General features: G+C 44.2%; 1 protein-coding gene across 2 annotated transcripts in view; it reads right to left on the bottom strand.

Annotated features, from left to right (window-relative positions):
* Positions 1-18,162, bottom strand: part of pnck.S (pregnancy up-regulated nonubiquitous CaM kinase S homeolog) — a 65,429-nt gene that overhangs the window by 42,197 nt on the left and 5,070 nt on the right. For both annotated transcript variants that reach the window (XM_041574803.1, XM_041574802.1), the window contains exons 2-3: positions 8,142-8,245; positions 658-789 (exon numbers count right to left, since the gene is read on the bottom strand). In XM_041574803.1, the coding sequence (XP_041430737.1) occupies positions 658-789; positions 8,142-8,218 (209 nt within the window). In that variant the 5' untranslated portion in view covers positions 8,219-8,245. The remainder of the gene's footprint in view (positions 1-657; positions 790-8,141; positions 8,246-18,162) is intronic.

Raw genomic sequence — 18,162 nt, 5'->3', positions numbered from 1 at the left:
ACTAAACAACTTTTCATTTGGGAATGGTCCTTGAATTGGTAGCCTATTCTGGCATGCAACTGTCTGGTTCTTAGGATCGAAGACCCAATAGACAAAAAAACCCCAGAATGACTGGGTTTCAGAATTATGAATGTTCACGTTTTTATGTGTTATCCTTCTGTTTAGTGCCTGGTAGGAAGTGTAGCTATAGAGGAAGCAGACCCCACAGTCGCAGACTGCGTGATCTATAGCTGCTCTTTATCGCCTAAAATTTTCATGGCTTCTGCAAAATATCTGCAGTGGGCAGACTTGAGGGGGAGGCGAAGTGGAGTGGAGAAAGGCAGTAAGAATCTGGTGGGCAGGCTGTGGCACTTTGGCCCCTCCAAATATTTTTCGAGCAGGGGCCCAGCATCTCATTGTCACAACCGCTGCTTGTTTTGTGTTTATATAGGCTTCCATTATCACAAAAAATTTGTTTAAAATCTTTTTCCACCTGCGTCAATACAATCTGATATAAAACATATCTGATGAATATGTTTATCTTTTTCATTCCAAAAACAGCCCAGTAAGTGAACAGGTGGCACAAATGAAGATGACATTTTCATGATCATATTATCATTATACGGCCCATTATCTCAGCCAGCCTCTAATGAGTAAATGAGAAAAAAAATTGCTTACTTCTTCAGCACTACAATCTCATTCTCCACCACGGCTTCTTTCCCTCGGAGAGCTTTCTTAGGGATGCATTTCAGGGCCACCAGTCGCTCAGAATTCTTCTCTTGGGCTAAGACCACCTCGGAGAACGCCCCTCTGTTAACCAAAAATAAAGGTCAACTGGTAGATCCCAATCTACCTTTTGGCACCCCTGCTTTATGATGTCACTTGTAGCACATCAGGTTATACAGGCAGGGAATTAGTCTGTGACTTCTAAATAGGGGACATTGTTCCCTATAAAAGTGAAATTGGCTGATTTCCTAAAGCAGCCTATGCAGGGATATCTTGAGTTACTGTTGGAGCTAATGCTAGAGTCGGTGAATATCCTGAACTGTCAGTAATTGGAGCTCTGTATGTCATTGTCTTAATCAACCTAGAGATGCAAAGTATGGGTTGGGTTGTGCAATGCTGGAAGACTCTGGATGACAGGGCTGGACTGGAGTCATGGCACACTGGGTAAATATCGGTGGGCTCCAGCCCAGACCCGCTCCTCATCTGCCTGTGACTAACGGCTTTCCTCCCTGGCCTCCCACAATTGTGGCCCTCTGCTTGCAAGGGGAGGACCTGAAGGGGCCTGACAATATGGGGGGCCCTGAGATAGTATCCCTGGTGGGCCCCGGACCCCCATTCTGATGTTATGTTCACCATAGATGAAATCATAGCTAACAATGAGTTGAGTGCAGGAACAACTGGACTTATTCATTCCTGGGTTTGTTCTATGCAATTATATTACTAATTGTAGGATGACTGGAGGATACTTTCTGATCATTACATTCTTACTACATATACTAATGAATTGTTGGATGATGTAGTCCTTTCGTTGTTTAGTTTGGTTCAACTTCAGAGTTAGGCACCGCCAGACCTAGTGACTTTCACAATATAAAGAATAGACTCTGGAGAACCAATTGCTGATTAGTGATTCATTTATTCAAAACCAGTGCACGACATGTTTCGGGCCCAGTGGCCCTTCCTCAGGTGCTTGTACAAATGCTGTGGGTAACCCAAACCCTTTTAAAACCATCAAAACAAACAAGAGTGTCCATTCCCATGTGGCTAGACACATACATATACATTGTAACAAAAATTCTCTTGTAGAGTACTGCCATCTTCAGGCCTACTCCAATATTGCACCACAGATACAGTAATAGAAAACATTCATTAAATGCTGCAAATTACAGTTGTAGGTAGTCTCCTACCTTATAAGTCACTAACAGTCCATGCGGTATTGTAAACACGCTGAAAAAATAAATAAATAGATTACAATTTACAAAAAGCACTTAAAGCTCAGTGCATCATTTAGGCCTAATGGTTCCAGTGTATTCAATGCATCTATCCATTTGGCCTCCTGTTGGAGTAACATTCTCTTCCTATCCCCACCCCTACTTGGAGCAGGGACCTCCTCCAATACTTGCCATCTCAGGCTAGCGCTGTTGTGCTTATTTTCAAAAAAATGTTTCCCCACCGGAGTATGGGTTTTAATTTCTTTTGGATTATAATTTGTTATCAACCTTTTGTGCTCATTGATCCTTAGACGTATTTTTCTAGATGTCTGACCTACATACATCTTGCCGCAAGGGCATTTAAGGCCATATATGGCAAAGTCCGTATTGCAAGTTGCGTATTGTTTTACTTTAATTTTATTACCTCGTAATGGGTGGAATAATGAATCTAAACTGTGTGAATTCATTGAGTATATTAACACACAACATCCAACCATCAAATTTACTGCGGAGTACAATACTAGAATGGTGCACTATTTGGATGTAAATGTGATCAAAGAAGGCAACTCCCTGACAACTGATTTATATAGCAAACCTACTGAACGGAATAACATGTTGCATAGGACTAGCTATCATACACCTAGCACCCTGAAAGGTATACCTAAGGAACAATTCCTTAGGATAAGACGGATAGCTTCCGATGATCTGAAGTATCTAAATAGTGCTAATGGTTTAATTGAGAAGTTTGTAGCAAGAGGCTATGACAGACAGACATTAACCCAAGTACGTGATGAAGTCTTTAAGGTTAAAAGGGAATCTTTACTTCACAAAACAAATATTAAAAAAGAATCAACACGCTTCCCTTTTGTGTCTACGTATGGCCCAAATAGTAAAACAATGCAAAACCTACTTTGTCATTACTGGCCTATTATACAGAAAGACCCTTCTTTGGGAAAATACTGCAAAGACCTCCCCATTTTTTCCTACAAACGGGGAAGGAACCTAGCTGACAGATTAGTCAAGTCTGACCTGAGATGTAAACAGAAAACCACGAGATTCCTAGGCACTCCCAAAGTAGGTACTTTTCCATGTTTAAACTGTGGCTGCTGCAACTCCATTATTAAAGGGGAATACATAACCCACCCATTACGAGGTAATAAAATTAAAGTAAAACAATACGCAACTTGCAATACGGACTTTGCCATATATGGCCTTAAATGCCCTTGCGGCAAGATGTATGTAGGTCAGACATCTAGAAAAATACGTGTAAGGATCAATGAGCACAAAAGGTCGATAACAAATTATAATTCAAAAGAAATTAAAACCCACACTCCGGTGGGAAAACATTTTTTTGAAAATAAGCACAACAGCGCTAGCCTGAGATGGCAAGTATTGGAGGAGGTCCCTGCTCCAAGTAGGGGTGGGGATAGGAAGAGAATGTTACTCCAACAGGAGGCCAAATGGATAGATGCATTGAATACACTGGAACCATTAGGCCTAAATGATGCACTGAGCTTTAAGTGCTTTTTGTAAATTGTAATCTATTTATTTATTTTTTCAGCGTGTTTACAATACCGCATGGACTGTTAGTGACTTATAAGGTAGGAGACTACCTACAACTGTAATTTGCAGCATTTAATGAATGTTTTCTATTACTGTATCTGTGGTGCAATATTGGAGTAGGCCTGAAGATGGCAGTACTCTACAAGAGAATTTTTGTTACAATGTATATGTATGTGTCTAGCCACATGGGAATGGACACTCTTGTTTGTTTTGATGGTTTTAAAAGGGTTTGGGTTACCCACAGCATTTGTACAAGCACCTGAGAAAGGGCCACTGGGCCCGAAACATGTCGTGCACTGGTTTTGAATAAATGAATCACTAATCAGCAATTGGTTCTCCAGAGTCTATTCTTTATACATATACTAATGGCTTGCAAAAAGCTTTGATTGACAGATCTTTAATTCATGCAGTTAATGTGCTAATTCCTCAAGGAAGAGAGAAACAAAAGGAGAGAGGCATCTCTCCAGCATTTCTATATCCCACTTATCCTTATTCATGAAGGCCTTGATGCGGTGTTGGTACCAGGGGCCCAGAAGAGAACCCATAATGGCCCACACACCCCAAATGCCAACACAGAAAATCCCTGTGCTGCTGCTGCTGCACACCCAGACCATGACCTTCATTAAGTAAGAGAGCACCCAGGCAACAAGATAAATTTAACAAGTGGTAGTAATAACAGCATTATGGTCCATATTGGTTTTCAGGCAACTATTGCACTTAGCAGTGTAAGGCTTCAGGGGAACTGTTCTGCTTAAGGGGGGGTCTTTGAGTTGCCACACAGTTGTATGCAGTGGGAGGTTCATGAATTCAGCTCAGATATTAGGGAAAGGGAGCTGCAATAGTAAAGTATACTCTGAGGCTTATTTATAAAGACTGGTCAAATTTGCACATGGGCAGTAACTCATAACAACCCATCAGTGATTGGCTTTTTTCAGCTAGCTGCAGGTTTTGCAATGAAAACAAATTTTTGATTAGTTTTCATGCGTTGCTGCCCAGGGGCAAATTTGCCCAATGTTTATAAATGAGCCCCACTGGCAGATTGACTGCCCCTCTATACCCATCTATGGGCCAAAAAAACAACTTCCTACCCTATCAAGGCAAGTTAGAAAAACGGCTCTGCACCATACTCTTGTTTGTTGATGTAACTTTATATAAAGGATGTTGGACTACAACAGCTCAGCAGTCTCCCACAGCCCAAGGCTTAAGACATATTCCAAGACTGTATGTTTTTGGTACATGTGAGTGTGTTTCTAAAGGGACAGCCTCCCACGCATTGGTCGCCCGCTCCCCAAAACCATGTTCAGAGCATCACTTTTTTATTAACTAGCAATGCTTCTCGTTAGCAGAAGGAGGCTGGCACCGTCTCCCACGGACTGTGGCACTGCGTAGGCGTAGGAGGGCAGTGACAACGGCACCCAGCCAGGCTGACATGATGGCAAAGGCTCAAGGCAGAGGAGGAGGATTAATCAGATGGCTTTTAGTGTAGGAAGGAGGCATGTACAGAGATCCCCACTGATTCCTATGTTCTGCCTGGCCTCACGTTAAATGCCTCCTTAGAAAACCTTCTCTGTGCACTAACTACCTTCTGCGGCACCAAGGCATGAAGTGCTGGGCGCCCCTCCTCTGGCACAGTGTGGGTAGAGGAACATAATTAGGGTGGAAGGAAAAATGAGGATTGAGAAAACAACATTATACTGTATGAAGCAGGTGCAACCTACAAAGGCAGGCAGACAGTAAAAGCATCTAGTCCTCTGAAATGGGACCGTGGATTGGGTGTTGGGACTAGTTTAAGGCCATCAAGGCCTGCTGGGAGTTATAAAGCTACAGCTGCCGGAGGGCCTTCGTTTGGGCTCATTGCTGTTAAAAAAGTATATTCTACCATGTAGAAATATTATGCTTTTTCTATATAGACCTTTATTTTTTATGGATGTGCTGCTCCAAATTGGGCCAAAGTATGAACAATTTTTTGCACTGATTTTAAGTAGGGATGCACTGAATCCACTATTTTGGATTCGGCCGTACCCCCGAATCCTTTGTGAAAGATTCGGCCGAATACCGAACCGAATCTGAACCCTAATTTGCATATGCAAATGAGGATGGGGTGGGGGAAAAAAGAGCCGCTCGCTCTTTGACAAAAAGTGACATGATTTTAAGGATTCCTGCTGAAAAAAGCTGAATCCTGGCCGAATACCAAACCGTATCCTGGATTCGTGCATCCCTAATTTTAAGGGGGTCACAGCAACATCTCAATAGACAGTCCCAGAAAAAGCAAATACCATTTGAAATACCATAACCCTCTCTCTCTAGAGCACTCTTGGAGCTACAGGAAGAATCTCCCTACAGCTAAATGTACCTGCAGTGGCCTAAGTATAAGGGGTGCAACTGAATCAGGGCCTGCACCCAAAAGGGACTGCTTTAAGGCTTGGGTGCTGTGATGGATAGCCTGCTGTAGCCTGGGAGGCCCATGGCACGACGACAGGAAGCTGTCTGCATGGGGAACATTGAGTTTAGGGCCTCTTGCATATATAGGGCTGGGCACATGGGTTTCTAGCTCTGCCGCTGTTCACTTATGGTTTAACCACACAAGTTCTGCAAACTGGCTTCCTTGCTTAGATTCATCAGTATGTCTATCCCTAAACTAGCTAATCCTCATTCCTCTAGGGCAGTGATCCCCAACCAGTAGCTTGCGAGAAACATGTTGCTCTCCAACCCCTTGGATGTTGCTTCCAGTGTCCTCACACCAAGTGCTTATTTTTGAATTCCAGGCTTGGAGGAAAGTTTTTGTTGCATAAAAACCATGTGTACTGCCAAACAGAGCCTCTTGTAGGTTGACAGTCCACATAGGGGCTACCAAATGGTCAATCACAGTCCTCGTTCGGCACCCCAAGAACATTTTTCATGCTAGTGTTGCTCCCCAACTCCTTTTACATCTAAATGTTGCTCACGGGTTGGGGATCCCTGCTCTAAGGTTGCCACCTATCCCCTTAAATAATGAGTGACATATTAAATCCAACCCTACATGGTTTATTCAGAATTTATTTTGGTGTTTGAGTAGCTTTATAGAAATCCAGCGTGCATCTGAATAAAGTGGTAATTAGCTTTGGAGGGGGTGGGTGCAACCTATGAAGGGCTACTACATCAACCCCAATCCCCTACTTGCCCTTCGTAGTCCTACATGTGATGTAATGGCATATGGAAGCTAAGCTCTACTTGCTGCGCATTTTACTTTAATCTTAGACTGAAGGTTTTCAGGCCAAACAGTTATTTTCAGAGCAGTGCTTGAGAATAAAAGCACACTAATGTTATAATTGCAGGCTTTCACTCCTCCATATTGCACTCACAGCTCTCTGTTAGGAGCTCCAGCAAAACACTGCTTCCAAATTCTTTGGCTCTTGTTCCCCCCCCTCTATTGGATCTTCATGCATTGTAACATTCAGACTGGGGAGAGAGATTGAACCAACCAGGAAAACAAATCTGCTTCTGTTTCAGTCCCTGGATTAATTGGCATAAATATGGGTTTGCTTTTTCCAAATCGAGGGATAAATTACCCAGTGAGAGTACAACAAACAAGATTGTTACAATATGGTGCACTTCTAACCAGGCACTCTTTGAGTAAACTGTTTCAGGTGCATTGGCATCTGTGTTTCATTATTTTTTGTAGATCATTGGCATCTAAACTCCCTAAGTCATTACAATTTCCATAGCAAGTAACAAAGGGAGATTTGGAGTGTTTGGTGCAGCCTCCAGAGCTACTAAAAGCTGTGGCCTTAAAAGCAACATGTGCCACAGTCCTACAGTCAGTCCCAAAGGTTTCTGTTATCCTATCCTTTTATACCTGTCACCTGTGTGCCCAGGATCAGACTGGAACCTTGGGGGACCACCGGGGCTGCAAAATGAAGGGCCCTTCTGGCAGTTCCCGGGAGCCCCCTCCCCAACTCCAAACCCCTGCCTGCACCGTGCGCATTGCATAATAGATGCAGCGTGCATGCAGGAAAGGTGTAACAACATTTCTTTATGGGGCAGCCGGGGAGCAAGTCTGGGCCGGCCGGGGCCCACCGGCCCAGTCCAACCCTGCGTGTGCCACATTCAAATGTAAAAAGAGTTGGGGAGCAACCAGGCTATTTGTAAGCACTTATGTGGACTGGCATCCTACAGGAGGCTCGGTTTGGCAGGAATATTTTACCGGCCTGGCTAATGTTACTTATAGGGAAAAACCATAAAAATACAGGAAGGCCGGTATTTTCTTTCCACAAAAGGTGGTAACTCTAAGTTCAGCAGAAATGTTTTGTATTGCCTGCACCCATCCACATGGATCATTCAAGCCAGTCATTCATGGTTTAATATTGTTTGCCAATTTAACCTTTTTTGGACCCTGAATGGAACTAAAATGCTGCTTGACTAATATTTTGAGGCTCAACTAGATGCTTTTCAAAGTGTTGGCTGCAAAAACTATTTTGGGTAAGGACTACATCAGGCAGATCTTTACAGGCCCCTGTTGTGATCTGACCATTGACCTGATTGGCAAATGATTGGATCAGCCCGATTTGATAAGATATCGTTACACTCTATAGTAAGCAGTGTTTGGGTGCCAGGGGTATAGTTCTAAGAACTAAATAAAGCTACAGTTATAGGTGCATTATTCATCCTCCTCTGTTGGACACTTACGCTCCCAGCTTCTCCTTGATGTTGTACACCATATTGATGTCCTCAATTTTCTTCTTGATGTTCTTCCCAAGAGGCATGTTTATAACTCAGTTTAAATGGCGGCCCTGCAAAACAGACATTTAGAGTAGATTAGAGGCATCCAAGCCTGTCGGTGTTCAACCCCTTTAAACAGATTAGCCGGAAAAATTCTGGTTCGCTTAAAGGCAAAACCCGACACTAATTCAATGGATCTTTTCCTCCAACCAGTTTATATAAATGTAGGCGTAACTACAGAGGAAGCAGACCCTGCAGTTGCAGAGGGGCCCAGGAGATATAGGGGGCCCCATGAAGCCCAAATAAAGAGCAATTTCAACATATAATGATAAAACATGACAACTTCTTGATATTTTGCAGGTCCTAAAATGAATTTGCATTGGGGCCTAGTAACATCTAGTTAAGCTACTGTTAAGGAATCTTGACATGTACGTCACAATATTGACTTCAATGTCAAAAGGAGTTTGACTTGGTGTGGCTGTAATCATTAAACTCCATTGGTATCTGTCATGATACAGGCCTGTAATAGTTAATAAAACAGGCCAAGGTATCATGAGAAATATTTCTACCAGCATCTAAATCAGACACATAACAGGCCTCTGTTCACTATGGTCAGAGGGGTCAGAGCTGTAATGCCCTCCTCCATGCCCTGGCTGATAAGAGCCATTCCATGGGGAGGGGGGGAAGCCCAAGGAGTGAGAACTTAAAGTTCCCAGCAAGACCCTCAAAGGTGAAGTAAAGGTTACATATAATGTATACTCCAATATATTTATCCTTACAGAACCCATACCTGTTGTACCAACAGTATAAAAAACTGATGATGGGTTCAAGGCAATTTCATCTTTCCAACGAGTCCAAACATGACTAGGTTTGGTACTCTGTATGTTAGATGTGAATATCTGGGCAGGGGCAGGTCACAAAGTATTGATGTTTAGTATCTATGGAATCCCTATAACCAATGAATATAATATCATCTCTCTCCTATGTTCCAATGGAGAGTTATGGTCATTATATTCTTGGTCCAGTTCCTACTCACAGGAGGTCATAAAAACTCAATCTGTGTCCTGCTAGGCCACGCCCCCTTACATTCCTGAGAGAGGGGGGAGTGTGCAGTTACCTGATGCCCTGAAATCACTAATAAATAGTCAGCTCTTCTGACTAAACTTTGGATTTACTTTGGAGGACCAATTGCGATTGGAAGTTATCCCGTTTGTTTCCCCTTGCCTCCAGGACCAGGAATTCTATATCTTTGGAGTTAAGTATAGGTTTTCCATGTTTTCCCTTTTATTTTACAACTGTTTGTAATCGTATTATTGAATGTATGTCTCTTTTTGTAACATCTTTTTGTATATTGCACTGTTATACCTTTTATAATATTAAAGAGAATTTAATAAGATTGTCTTTGATGCTCTAAACGAACCTAGCCTGAAAGAGTTGAGCCTTAACCCTCTGCATGCTGAAGTACTTGTTGAATCAGTAGGTGTATTGTGAATTATTACCTGTTAGAGAGAACAGGGGAATAGTCACATTAGGTTTCTATCGCCTGTGAATGATAGATGGTGGCAGCGAATGAGTTTTGTGGGTGTTGGTTGGTGTTTGGGGTGCTTTTGTGTTAGTCTAACCTGTGTGCAAGGTGGGTGAGAGACTGAGTGAGTGATCCCTGATAGCCACACCTAAAGTCACGTGCGGTTGGAAGTATCGTGTTCGTGACAGATTGGTAGGCAGCGGTGGCATATTTTTGATTTAGAGCATTAGTGCTTGGGTTAAGTCATTAAACCTTGCACTAAAGATCTGTAAATCCTTGCGAGGAGTATACAGTCTTCAAAGACAAACTCAGTGCATACTATTTTTATTAAGACATACTTGCAAACAGTTTCCCTTCCCTTCTTGTTTTTCTTTTCTATCTTTTATTTTGGCAAAGTGTTGCAAGATGGCAGCATTTTACAAGAGGCAGACCAAGGAGACCCTCATCAATCTCTGTGAGCAAAGAGGAATTGATGCAGCGGACAAATCGAAGGAAATGTTGATTTGTGCCTTGGTGCAGCAGCAGCAGCAGAAAGAGATGCAGCAGCAGAAAGAGATGCAGCAGCAGCAGCAGCAGAAAGAGATGCAGCAGCAGCAGCAGCAGAAAGAGATGCAGCAGCAGCTGAAAGGCAGGCAGAACGACAGCATCAACTGGAGTTAGCAAAGCTCCAGCAACAAAACTCACACCTACCGTCCATGGAACCCAGGGTGGCCCATCCTTTCCATATTTCCCATGACAAATTCCCGACCATGGAGAAGGATGGAGATATGGACACCTTCCTGCGTGGGTTTGAGAGGACTTGTAGACAGTACCAACTGCCCCGGGAACAATGGGCAAAGTACCTTACCCCAGGGTTAAAAGGCAAAGCCCTGGAAGCCTTTGTGGATTTACCACCAGAGCTCGATGGGGATTATGATGCTATCAGACAAGCCTTAATTGACCGTTACAATCTTACTCCAGAAAGATATAGGAAACGGTTTCGTTCCCTACAAAAAGGCCCTGCTGACAGCTATGCAGATATCCTAAGTAGTTTGAAAACTACCTTTAAGCAATGGGTCTCTGGACTGGATGTTACCACAGTTGAGGATTTAACTGATTTGATGGTCAAAGATCAGTTTCTACACGTATGTCCATTGGAAGTACAGCAGTTTGTTATGGACCGGGAGCCTAAAACAGCAGACCAGGCTGCCAAGCTTGCTGATACTTATGCAGCTAGTCGGATGCCAGAGCACCGCAGAGCATCTGTACCAAGCTACAAGGAGCGATCAACAGGAGGAACCTCACACAGCAGTCTACAGTCTGGTGAGAATTCATCTTTTGGGGGGTCTGTTGCAGCTGTGGGGCAGAAGGATACCCGCCGATGTTTTTCCTGCAACCAGGTGGGCCATGTGAGAACTGACTGTCCACAAAAGAAGGAACCAACTTCACCTGGACAGCCTGTTGTGATGCTCGTGTCTGGTAAGCCTGAGAATCTACATCATCATATGCAGTCTGTGATTGTGGGGGACAAAGTGACTCAGGGACTAAGAGACTCAGGTTCTAATTTTTCTCTGGTGCGTCCAGAGATGATAAACACTGGGGACATTATTCCTGGAAAGACTTTGTCCATAAAGGGAGTGGGTGGGAGCCACCCAAAGGTGCCTGTGGCAAAAGTTTTCTTGGATTGGGGTGTGGGGAGAGGTCTAAGGGAAGTGGGTGTAACTAATGAAATTCCTGTAAATGTCTTGTTGGGGAATGATTTGGGTTACATGATAACTGCTTTTGTGCCCTATGACCAGGTCTCACTAGGTCCAGCCGCGCTGGAGTGTGGCCACCCACCTCAACAGGTAATTGTAAAAAGTACAATGCAGCAAAGTAACTGGGAGGGAGGACTGGGAGGCAGGAGCCAGAGTCAACCAGTGCCTGAACCAGTGTTGTCCCAAAGTAGGGATAAGAAGGGAGAGGGGGAGGAGAGGTTTCCCCTAGGAGTCTCCCTGGTGCAGCCCGGTAGTATACCGGCAGTGAGGGATTTCCAGCGTGTAATCCCTGATCCTGTACCCAAACTGCCTGAGGTCTTGAGTGGAGGTCAGCAGCTACGCCAAGCTCAGGAGTCAGTGCAGAAGCATGAGGGACAGGTGGTTAGGACTCAGAGTAGGGTCCTAGTGGATAGTGCCACTCAGACTGGGGAGAGTGATGGTAGTGGTGGGCCAGGAATAGCCCTCATGCCAGAACCAGTACTGAGGGGGGCTAAGGTGGTCAGTACTAAGGAGGAAAGGCTGACAGTACCAGGAGTTGCTCCCAAGTCAGATAGCAACAAAGTAGTTTTTCCAGAAGTCCAGAGTATTAAGGACGAGCCCAGTGGTTTATGCCAACCCAAGACTAAGCAGGTCAGTGGAGACCAGGGTGGCATCAAGGGGGTGGGAGGCCTCCAGCTACTTTCTATGTCTAGGCCCAGGGAATGAGAGATTAGAGATAGGCTGGAGGGCCCCTCAGTGAACAGGGTGGGAGGCCGCCAGCTAGTTTCTATGTCTAGGCCCAGGGAATGGGAGATTAGAGATAGGCTGGAGGGCCCCTCAGCGAACAAGGTGGGAGGAATAGGTCAGGTGCCTGAGGAGAGCAGTGATAGACCATTGCCTACTATGCAAACCTGCACTCTGTCCAGAGACAGTGCAGATAGAGGCAAAACGGGAAGTATACCTACATCAAACCAGTCCAGTACCTGGGATAATACTGATACAGCCCTCAAGGAACAAGACTTTAGGCCTGGGAGGTAGCCTGATCCCTCATACTGTATAATATGAATGGATATTTCGATAATGACCTGGCTATGGCTATGGATTTATGTTTTCATTGTGGCAAGGTTAAGAGTGACCTGTAAGTCAATCTCCCCTTGCTCACTCTAAAAAGGGGAGGTGTCATGATACAGGCCTGTAATAGTTAATAAAACAGGCCAAGGTATCATGAGAAATATTTCTACCAGCATCTAAATCAGACACATAACAGGCCTCTGTTCACTATGGTCAGAGGGGTCAGAGCTGTAATGCCCTCCTCCATGCCCTGGCTGATAAGAGCCATTCCATGGGGAGGGGGGGAAGCCCAAGGAGTGAGAACTTAAAGTTCCCAGCAAGACCCTCAAAGGTGAAGTAAAAGTTACATATAATGTATACTCCAATATATTTATCCTTACAGAACCCATACCTGTTGTACCAACAGTATAAAAAACTGATGATGGGTTCAAGGCAATTTCATCTTTCCAACGAGTCCAAACATGACTAGGTTTGGTACTCTGTATGTTAGATGTGAATATCTGGGCAGGGGCAGGTCACAAAGTATTGATGTTTAGTATCTATGGAATCCCTATAACCAATGAATATAATATCATCTCTCTCCTATGTTCCAATGGAGAGTTATGGTCATTATATTCTTGGTCCAGTTCCTACTCACAGGAGGTCATAAAAACTCAATCTGTGTCCTGCTAGGCCACGCCCCCTTACATTCCTGAGAGAGGGGGGAGTGTGCAGTTACCTGATGCCCTGAAATCACTAATAAATAGTCAGCTCTTCTGACTAAACTTTGGATTTACTTTGGAGGACCAATTGCGATTGGAAGTTATCCCGTTTGTTTCCCCTTGCCTCCAGGACCAGGAATTCTATATCTTTGGAGTTAAGTATAGGTTTTCCATGTTTTCCCTTTTATTTTACAACTGTTTGTAATCGTATTATTGAATGTATGTCTCTTTTTGTAACATCTTTTTGTATATTGCACTGTTATACCTTTTATAATATTAAAGAGAATTTAATAAGATTGTCTTTGATGCTCTAAACGAACCTAGCCTGAAAGAGTTGAGCCTTAACCCTCTGCATGCTGAAGTACTTGTTGAATCAGTAGGTGTATTGTGAATTATTACCTGTTAGAGAGAACAGGGGAATAGTCACATTAGGTTTCTATCGCCTGTGAATGATAGATGGTGGCAGCGAATGAGTTTTGTGGGTGTTGGTTGGTGTTTGGGGTGCTTTTGTGTTAGTCTAACCTGTGTGCAAGGTGGGTGAGAGACTGAGTGAGTGATCCCTGATAGCCACACCTAAAGTCACGTGCGGTTGGAAGTATCGTGTTCGTGACAGTATCATTAAATTCATACATCAGTAATGGTAGCTGATATTCGTTGCACTGGTAGAAAAAATGCACCATTTTAGGTATGTAGAGCTACCATATTATATATGTTTTATGTACTGAAGATGAATCATGGAAGAAAATAGGCAATAGCCTAACACTGGATGTGCCATGGCCAAAGATGAGCCCTGCTCTGCATCTAAAGAGCATTTATCGAGGGTTCTTAGTGGTTGACTAAGAACCATAGGTTCCCATAAAGAGGGGGCTTAAACAGGTTTGGGATCTGTTTCTGCCCTGCAGAGGAAGCAGACCCTGAGGCTGCAGGGGGGACCAGAAGGTAAAGGGGCTAGACATTTAGGGGGCCTGAAGAATAATTTGCTGTGGGGCCCAGTAATATCTAGTTACACCACTGGCTTTCCGGATAACTGATCTTTCTATAATTTGGATCTTCATACTTCGTCTGATAGAAAATCATTTAAACATTAAATAAGTCCATTAGGCTGGTTTTGCTTCCAAAAAGGAATAATTATATCTTTGGAACAAGTACAAGCTACTGTTTATTATTACAGAGTAGAAATTCAAAAATTGAGCACTCGCCCTCTCTCACCTGCACGTGTAAATTCAGCAAACCTGTGTGCTTGCACGCAGCATGCCTCCGGTCCAGGCCAATACCACGTAGAAACAAAACAGAAGTTGCGGAGCATATCGGCAGCTGAATCAAAAAATCTTCATTTATTGGGAATAATTAAAAGCATCAATATCATAGCAGTGACTTGTACCCCTACGCTTGGCGTCAAGCGTAGGGGTATAAGTCACTGCTATGATATTGATGCTTTTAATTATTTCCAATAAATGAAGATTTTATGATTCAGCTGCCGATATGCTCTGCAACTTCTGTTTTGTATTATTGCAGAGAAAAGGGAAATCATTTTTTTATTTAAATTTGGATTATTTGGATAAAATGGAGTCTATGGGAGACGACCTTAACGTAATTCGGAGCTCTTTGGGTAACGGGTCCCATGCCTGTAATAATAATACTGAATGAGGAGGGTTAGTTCCCCTTTAATTTAAAGGTTTACATCACCTCAGTGCCACCTAAATGATCTCAGATTTGGATTTTCTCTCTCATGACTGTTAGGAGGCTGTTTACTTTATGACTTGAGCAAGGTGCAAATACTTCTGTGAGTCACAAGCCCACGTTGCATAATGGGCTTTGGTAGTGCCGCAGGATGGGGAAAGCCATTCGTTTGTATGCTATAAGCGCCTGGTTGCAATGACTACTGCAATTTAAGGCCAGCGAGCCGTATCAGTGGCAGATGTGATGTGTGTGTGTTCACTTGAATGTTATATTAAAGGGGGAATCTCCAGTCTCTGGTTCACTGAGATTGGTAAGTAATGATTATCCAGAGAAGAATGCATGCGATGTGTCTGTTGCAATGCTCTGCTTGTTAGGCAAGTATTCTCTGTGTAAAGGGAAAAATTAATCAGTCATAGAGATCTGAAGAAGGGAAGAAGTTTACAGAGTTAATAGCAATACAGCTACTGGTATCCCTATGGCTAACAATCAGATCAGGCCCATTTGGGCCAACTTCAGACTCCCTCTAATAGGATCACATGGCTGATTGCCTAAATGCTTCCTCCGTTTCAGCATATCAACATGCTACAACCAAGGGCAAGACTCAATGGTGTGTTTTGACCCGACACGTCGCAATGCGACTAAACGCATGTGACGTGTCGGATGGTTTACTGTAAAAAGGAAGTGAAGGAGAAATCACATGTTACAATTACATTGATCCGACTGTCGGATGAAGCTGCGATTTCATCCGGCAGTCGGATCAATGTAGTTGTAACATGCGATTTCTCCTTTACTTCGGTTTTCAGTAAACCATCTGACACGTCTCATGCGTTTAGTTGCATTGCGATGTGTCGGGTGAAAACGCATCATCAAGTCCTGCCCTTAAGGTGGCCAGACACAGGCAGATGGGTCATTTAGACTGGTTCAGCAGCTCATCTGCCCGTATGTGGGGGCTTCTAACTAGGGTTGCCACCTCACCCCTTTAAAACTGAACACGTATGGAATCTACAGCCTGCATGGCTAATTAGCAATTCATTTATGCATGCTGCAGACTGAACTGATTTTTGTGCAGCCATGCATCTAAATGAATTGCTAATTAGCCATGCAGGCTGTGGATGTATTTGATTTTAAAGGGGTGAGGTGGCAACCCTACTTTCGATGGGTCTCCCCGATCGATATCAGGTTTGAACTTTCCTGCTGAACTGAAAAATAAAGGAAAAGAAATTTGGGAAATTGCCCAGTGCCCTTGGGTGTGTTTGGGCCTCATAGCTTTATTAAGGAAAATAAAAAGAGGGTTAATTTCTGGACTGTGCAACAGGATATACTTCCTTCCAATTATCTGTGATTATCTCCTCCCCCCCCCTGGGAGAGATTTCCTAAGTTTTCTATCATAAAAGTGTTCTATTTTAGGTTCTGCAAATATTTTGAGGTCTGGTAACACCAAAAAATAGGAACAATTATTCATTGTTTCTTTTGAAGCTGAAGTCCCTTTTTTCTAAAGACAGAGTTTATCACATGTTCAATGTTTAACTTTTATTAGAGCCATGCCAAATAGTATTGGCACCCAAGGCATCCACCTGCTCAGCACCATCCTCTCCACCCCATGTTCACAAGCCACCTGTCATCCTCAGTCTCTTGGGCTCTCTCAGTTCCCCGTGTACCTTCCAGACATTATGCTCCAGTTGCACCACCCCTTTAACTGCGTCTAAGGCACATGCCACTAGGGCTGCCACCTGTCCAGTTTTGAACTGGACAGTTAGGTTTTTACACCCACTGTCCTGTTGAAGAATGTCTGCCCGGTTTTCAAAAGTCTGAAAACTGGGCAAGCCTGTCCCCTGCTTCTGGAGCGATTTGGCCAATGATGAGCCGCCACATCACTGACCGGACCCTCTGCATCACTGACCCGCCCCTCTGCTTCACTAGTCTGCCCCCCTGCATCACTGGCTCGCCCCTCTGCGTCACTGGCTCGCCCTTCTGCGTCACCGGCCCTCGGCCCTCCACATCACCAGCCCCTCCGTGTCACCGGCCCTCACCCCTCCACATCACCAGCCCCGCCCCTACCGAGTCACTGGCCCTCACCCCCCCAGGGGCGCTGCGCCAATGAAACTCGCCTCAGGAGGCAGGGCCCCACTAGTCACTAGGGGAGGCAAAAATGCTGCTCCTGGTAACTTTAAGAGCCAAGAGAGTCTTGGCTCCCCTGGTCCCTGTCTTCTTTGTGGACCCCTTCCGGCTCAAAAAGGTGAGCGCATGGAAAAGGGGGGCGGCAGCGATCTCTCCTGGCCCCCCACGTCACCGGCCCTCCCCTCTGTGTCACTGGCTTATGTCATCAACCGCAACCTCTGACATCACTGGTGCAGCCCTCTGTCCGTATTAAAAGGAAGGAAAAGTGGCAACCCTATTTGCCACTGCTCCCTCCTCTAGTTTTGTCCCTGTCAACTATCCTTTGTTCATTTTGTTCAGGGGGCCTTCAGCTTTAGAACCTTCCACCCATGTGTCATAGGCCTAAGGCAATAGCGCATAAAACACTTCTACCTCCCAGTGGCAAAACCTATGGGGTGCAGCAGGGGGTGCAACAACACCCAGGCCTATCCCACTGCCCATGTGCCCCAGTTACCTCCTCTATAATTCAGTATGTGCAAGCTAAGAGCCATTTTTTGGCAAGATCATGAAATAAGACAGATCAAGCAAATCTAATCATTTGGCCCCTGTGCCAATTTCCTAGCTGCCCAATCAATTTGGAGAATGCCTGCCCTTTTGTTGATTGCCCACCAAGGCCTCAAGTGCCTGTTATAGTTGACAGTCAAGCCTGACATTTATGGTTCCAGGTGCCGGCAAACACGTTTATTCTGTATAGTTGACATTGGCCCTGTAGGAAACCTTGCACACAGAATGACTGGAATGCAGAGGACTGGCACCATGTATATATGTGTATTTGTACCATTAACTACTACCATGTAAGGGGAGCGAGCAGTCCATTAGCCGGATTAACAAGGGAGCCTGGCCTCATAGTTTATAGGTAAATGGCATGTCTGTGAAGAGTTTACTTTATCCTATCAAGTTGTGATGGCGAGCAGCTCAAATGATTCCAGTCCCACAACTGGTACTCACATCCAATTATTTTCTTTATTTAATGGGAAAACCCAAGTAACAGGGCAAAATGCTGCCGTGTTATGTATTACTATGAATTGGAGCTACCATGTTGATTGCTTCTGCCAGTAAATAAAAATTCTTATCTGCAGATTCTAATGAATGGCTAATTCTAAGCAATTGGCCTTCATTTTTTCTTTTGTATAGTCTTT

This window comes from Xenopus laevis, chromosome 8S (assembly GCF_017654675.1).
Source record: "Xenopus laevis strain J_2021 chromosome 8S, Xenopus_laevis_v10.1, whole genome shotgun sequence".
Classification (NCBI taxonomy): domain Eukaryota; kingdom Metazoa; phylum Chordata; class Amphibia; order Anura; family Pipidae; genus Xenopus; species Xenopus laevis.
Note: the sequence above shows the minus strand (reverse complement) of the source record. Positions and strands in the feature narration are given on the sequence as shown.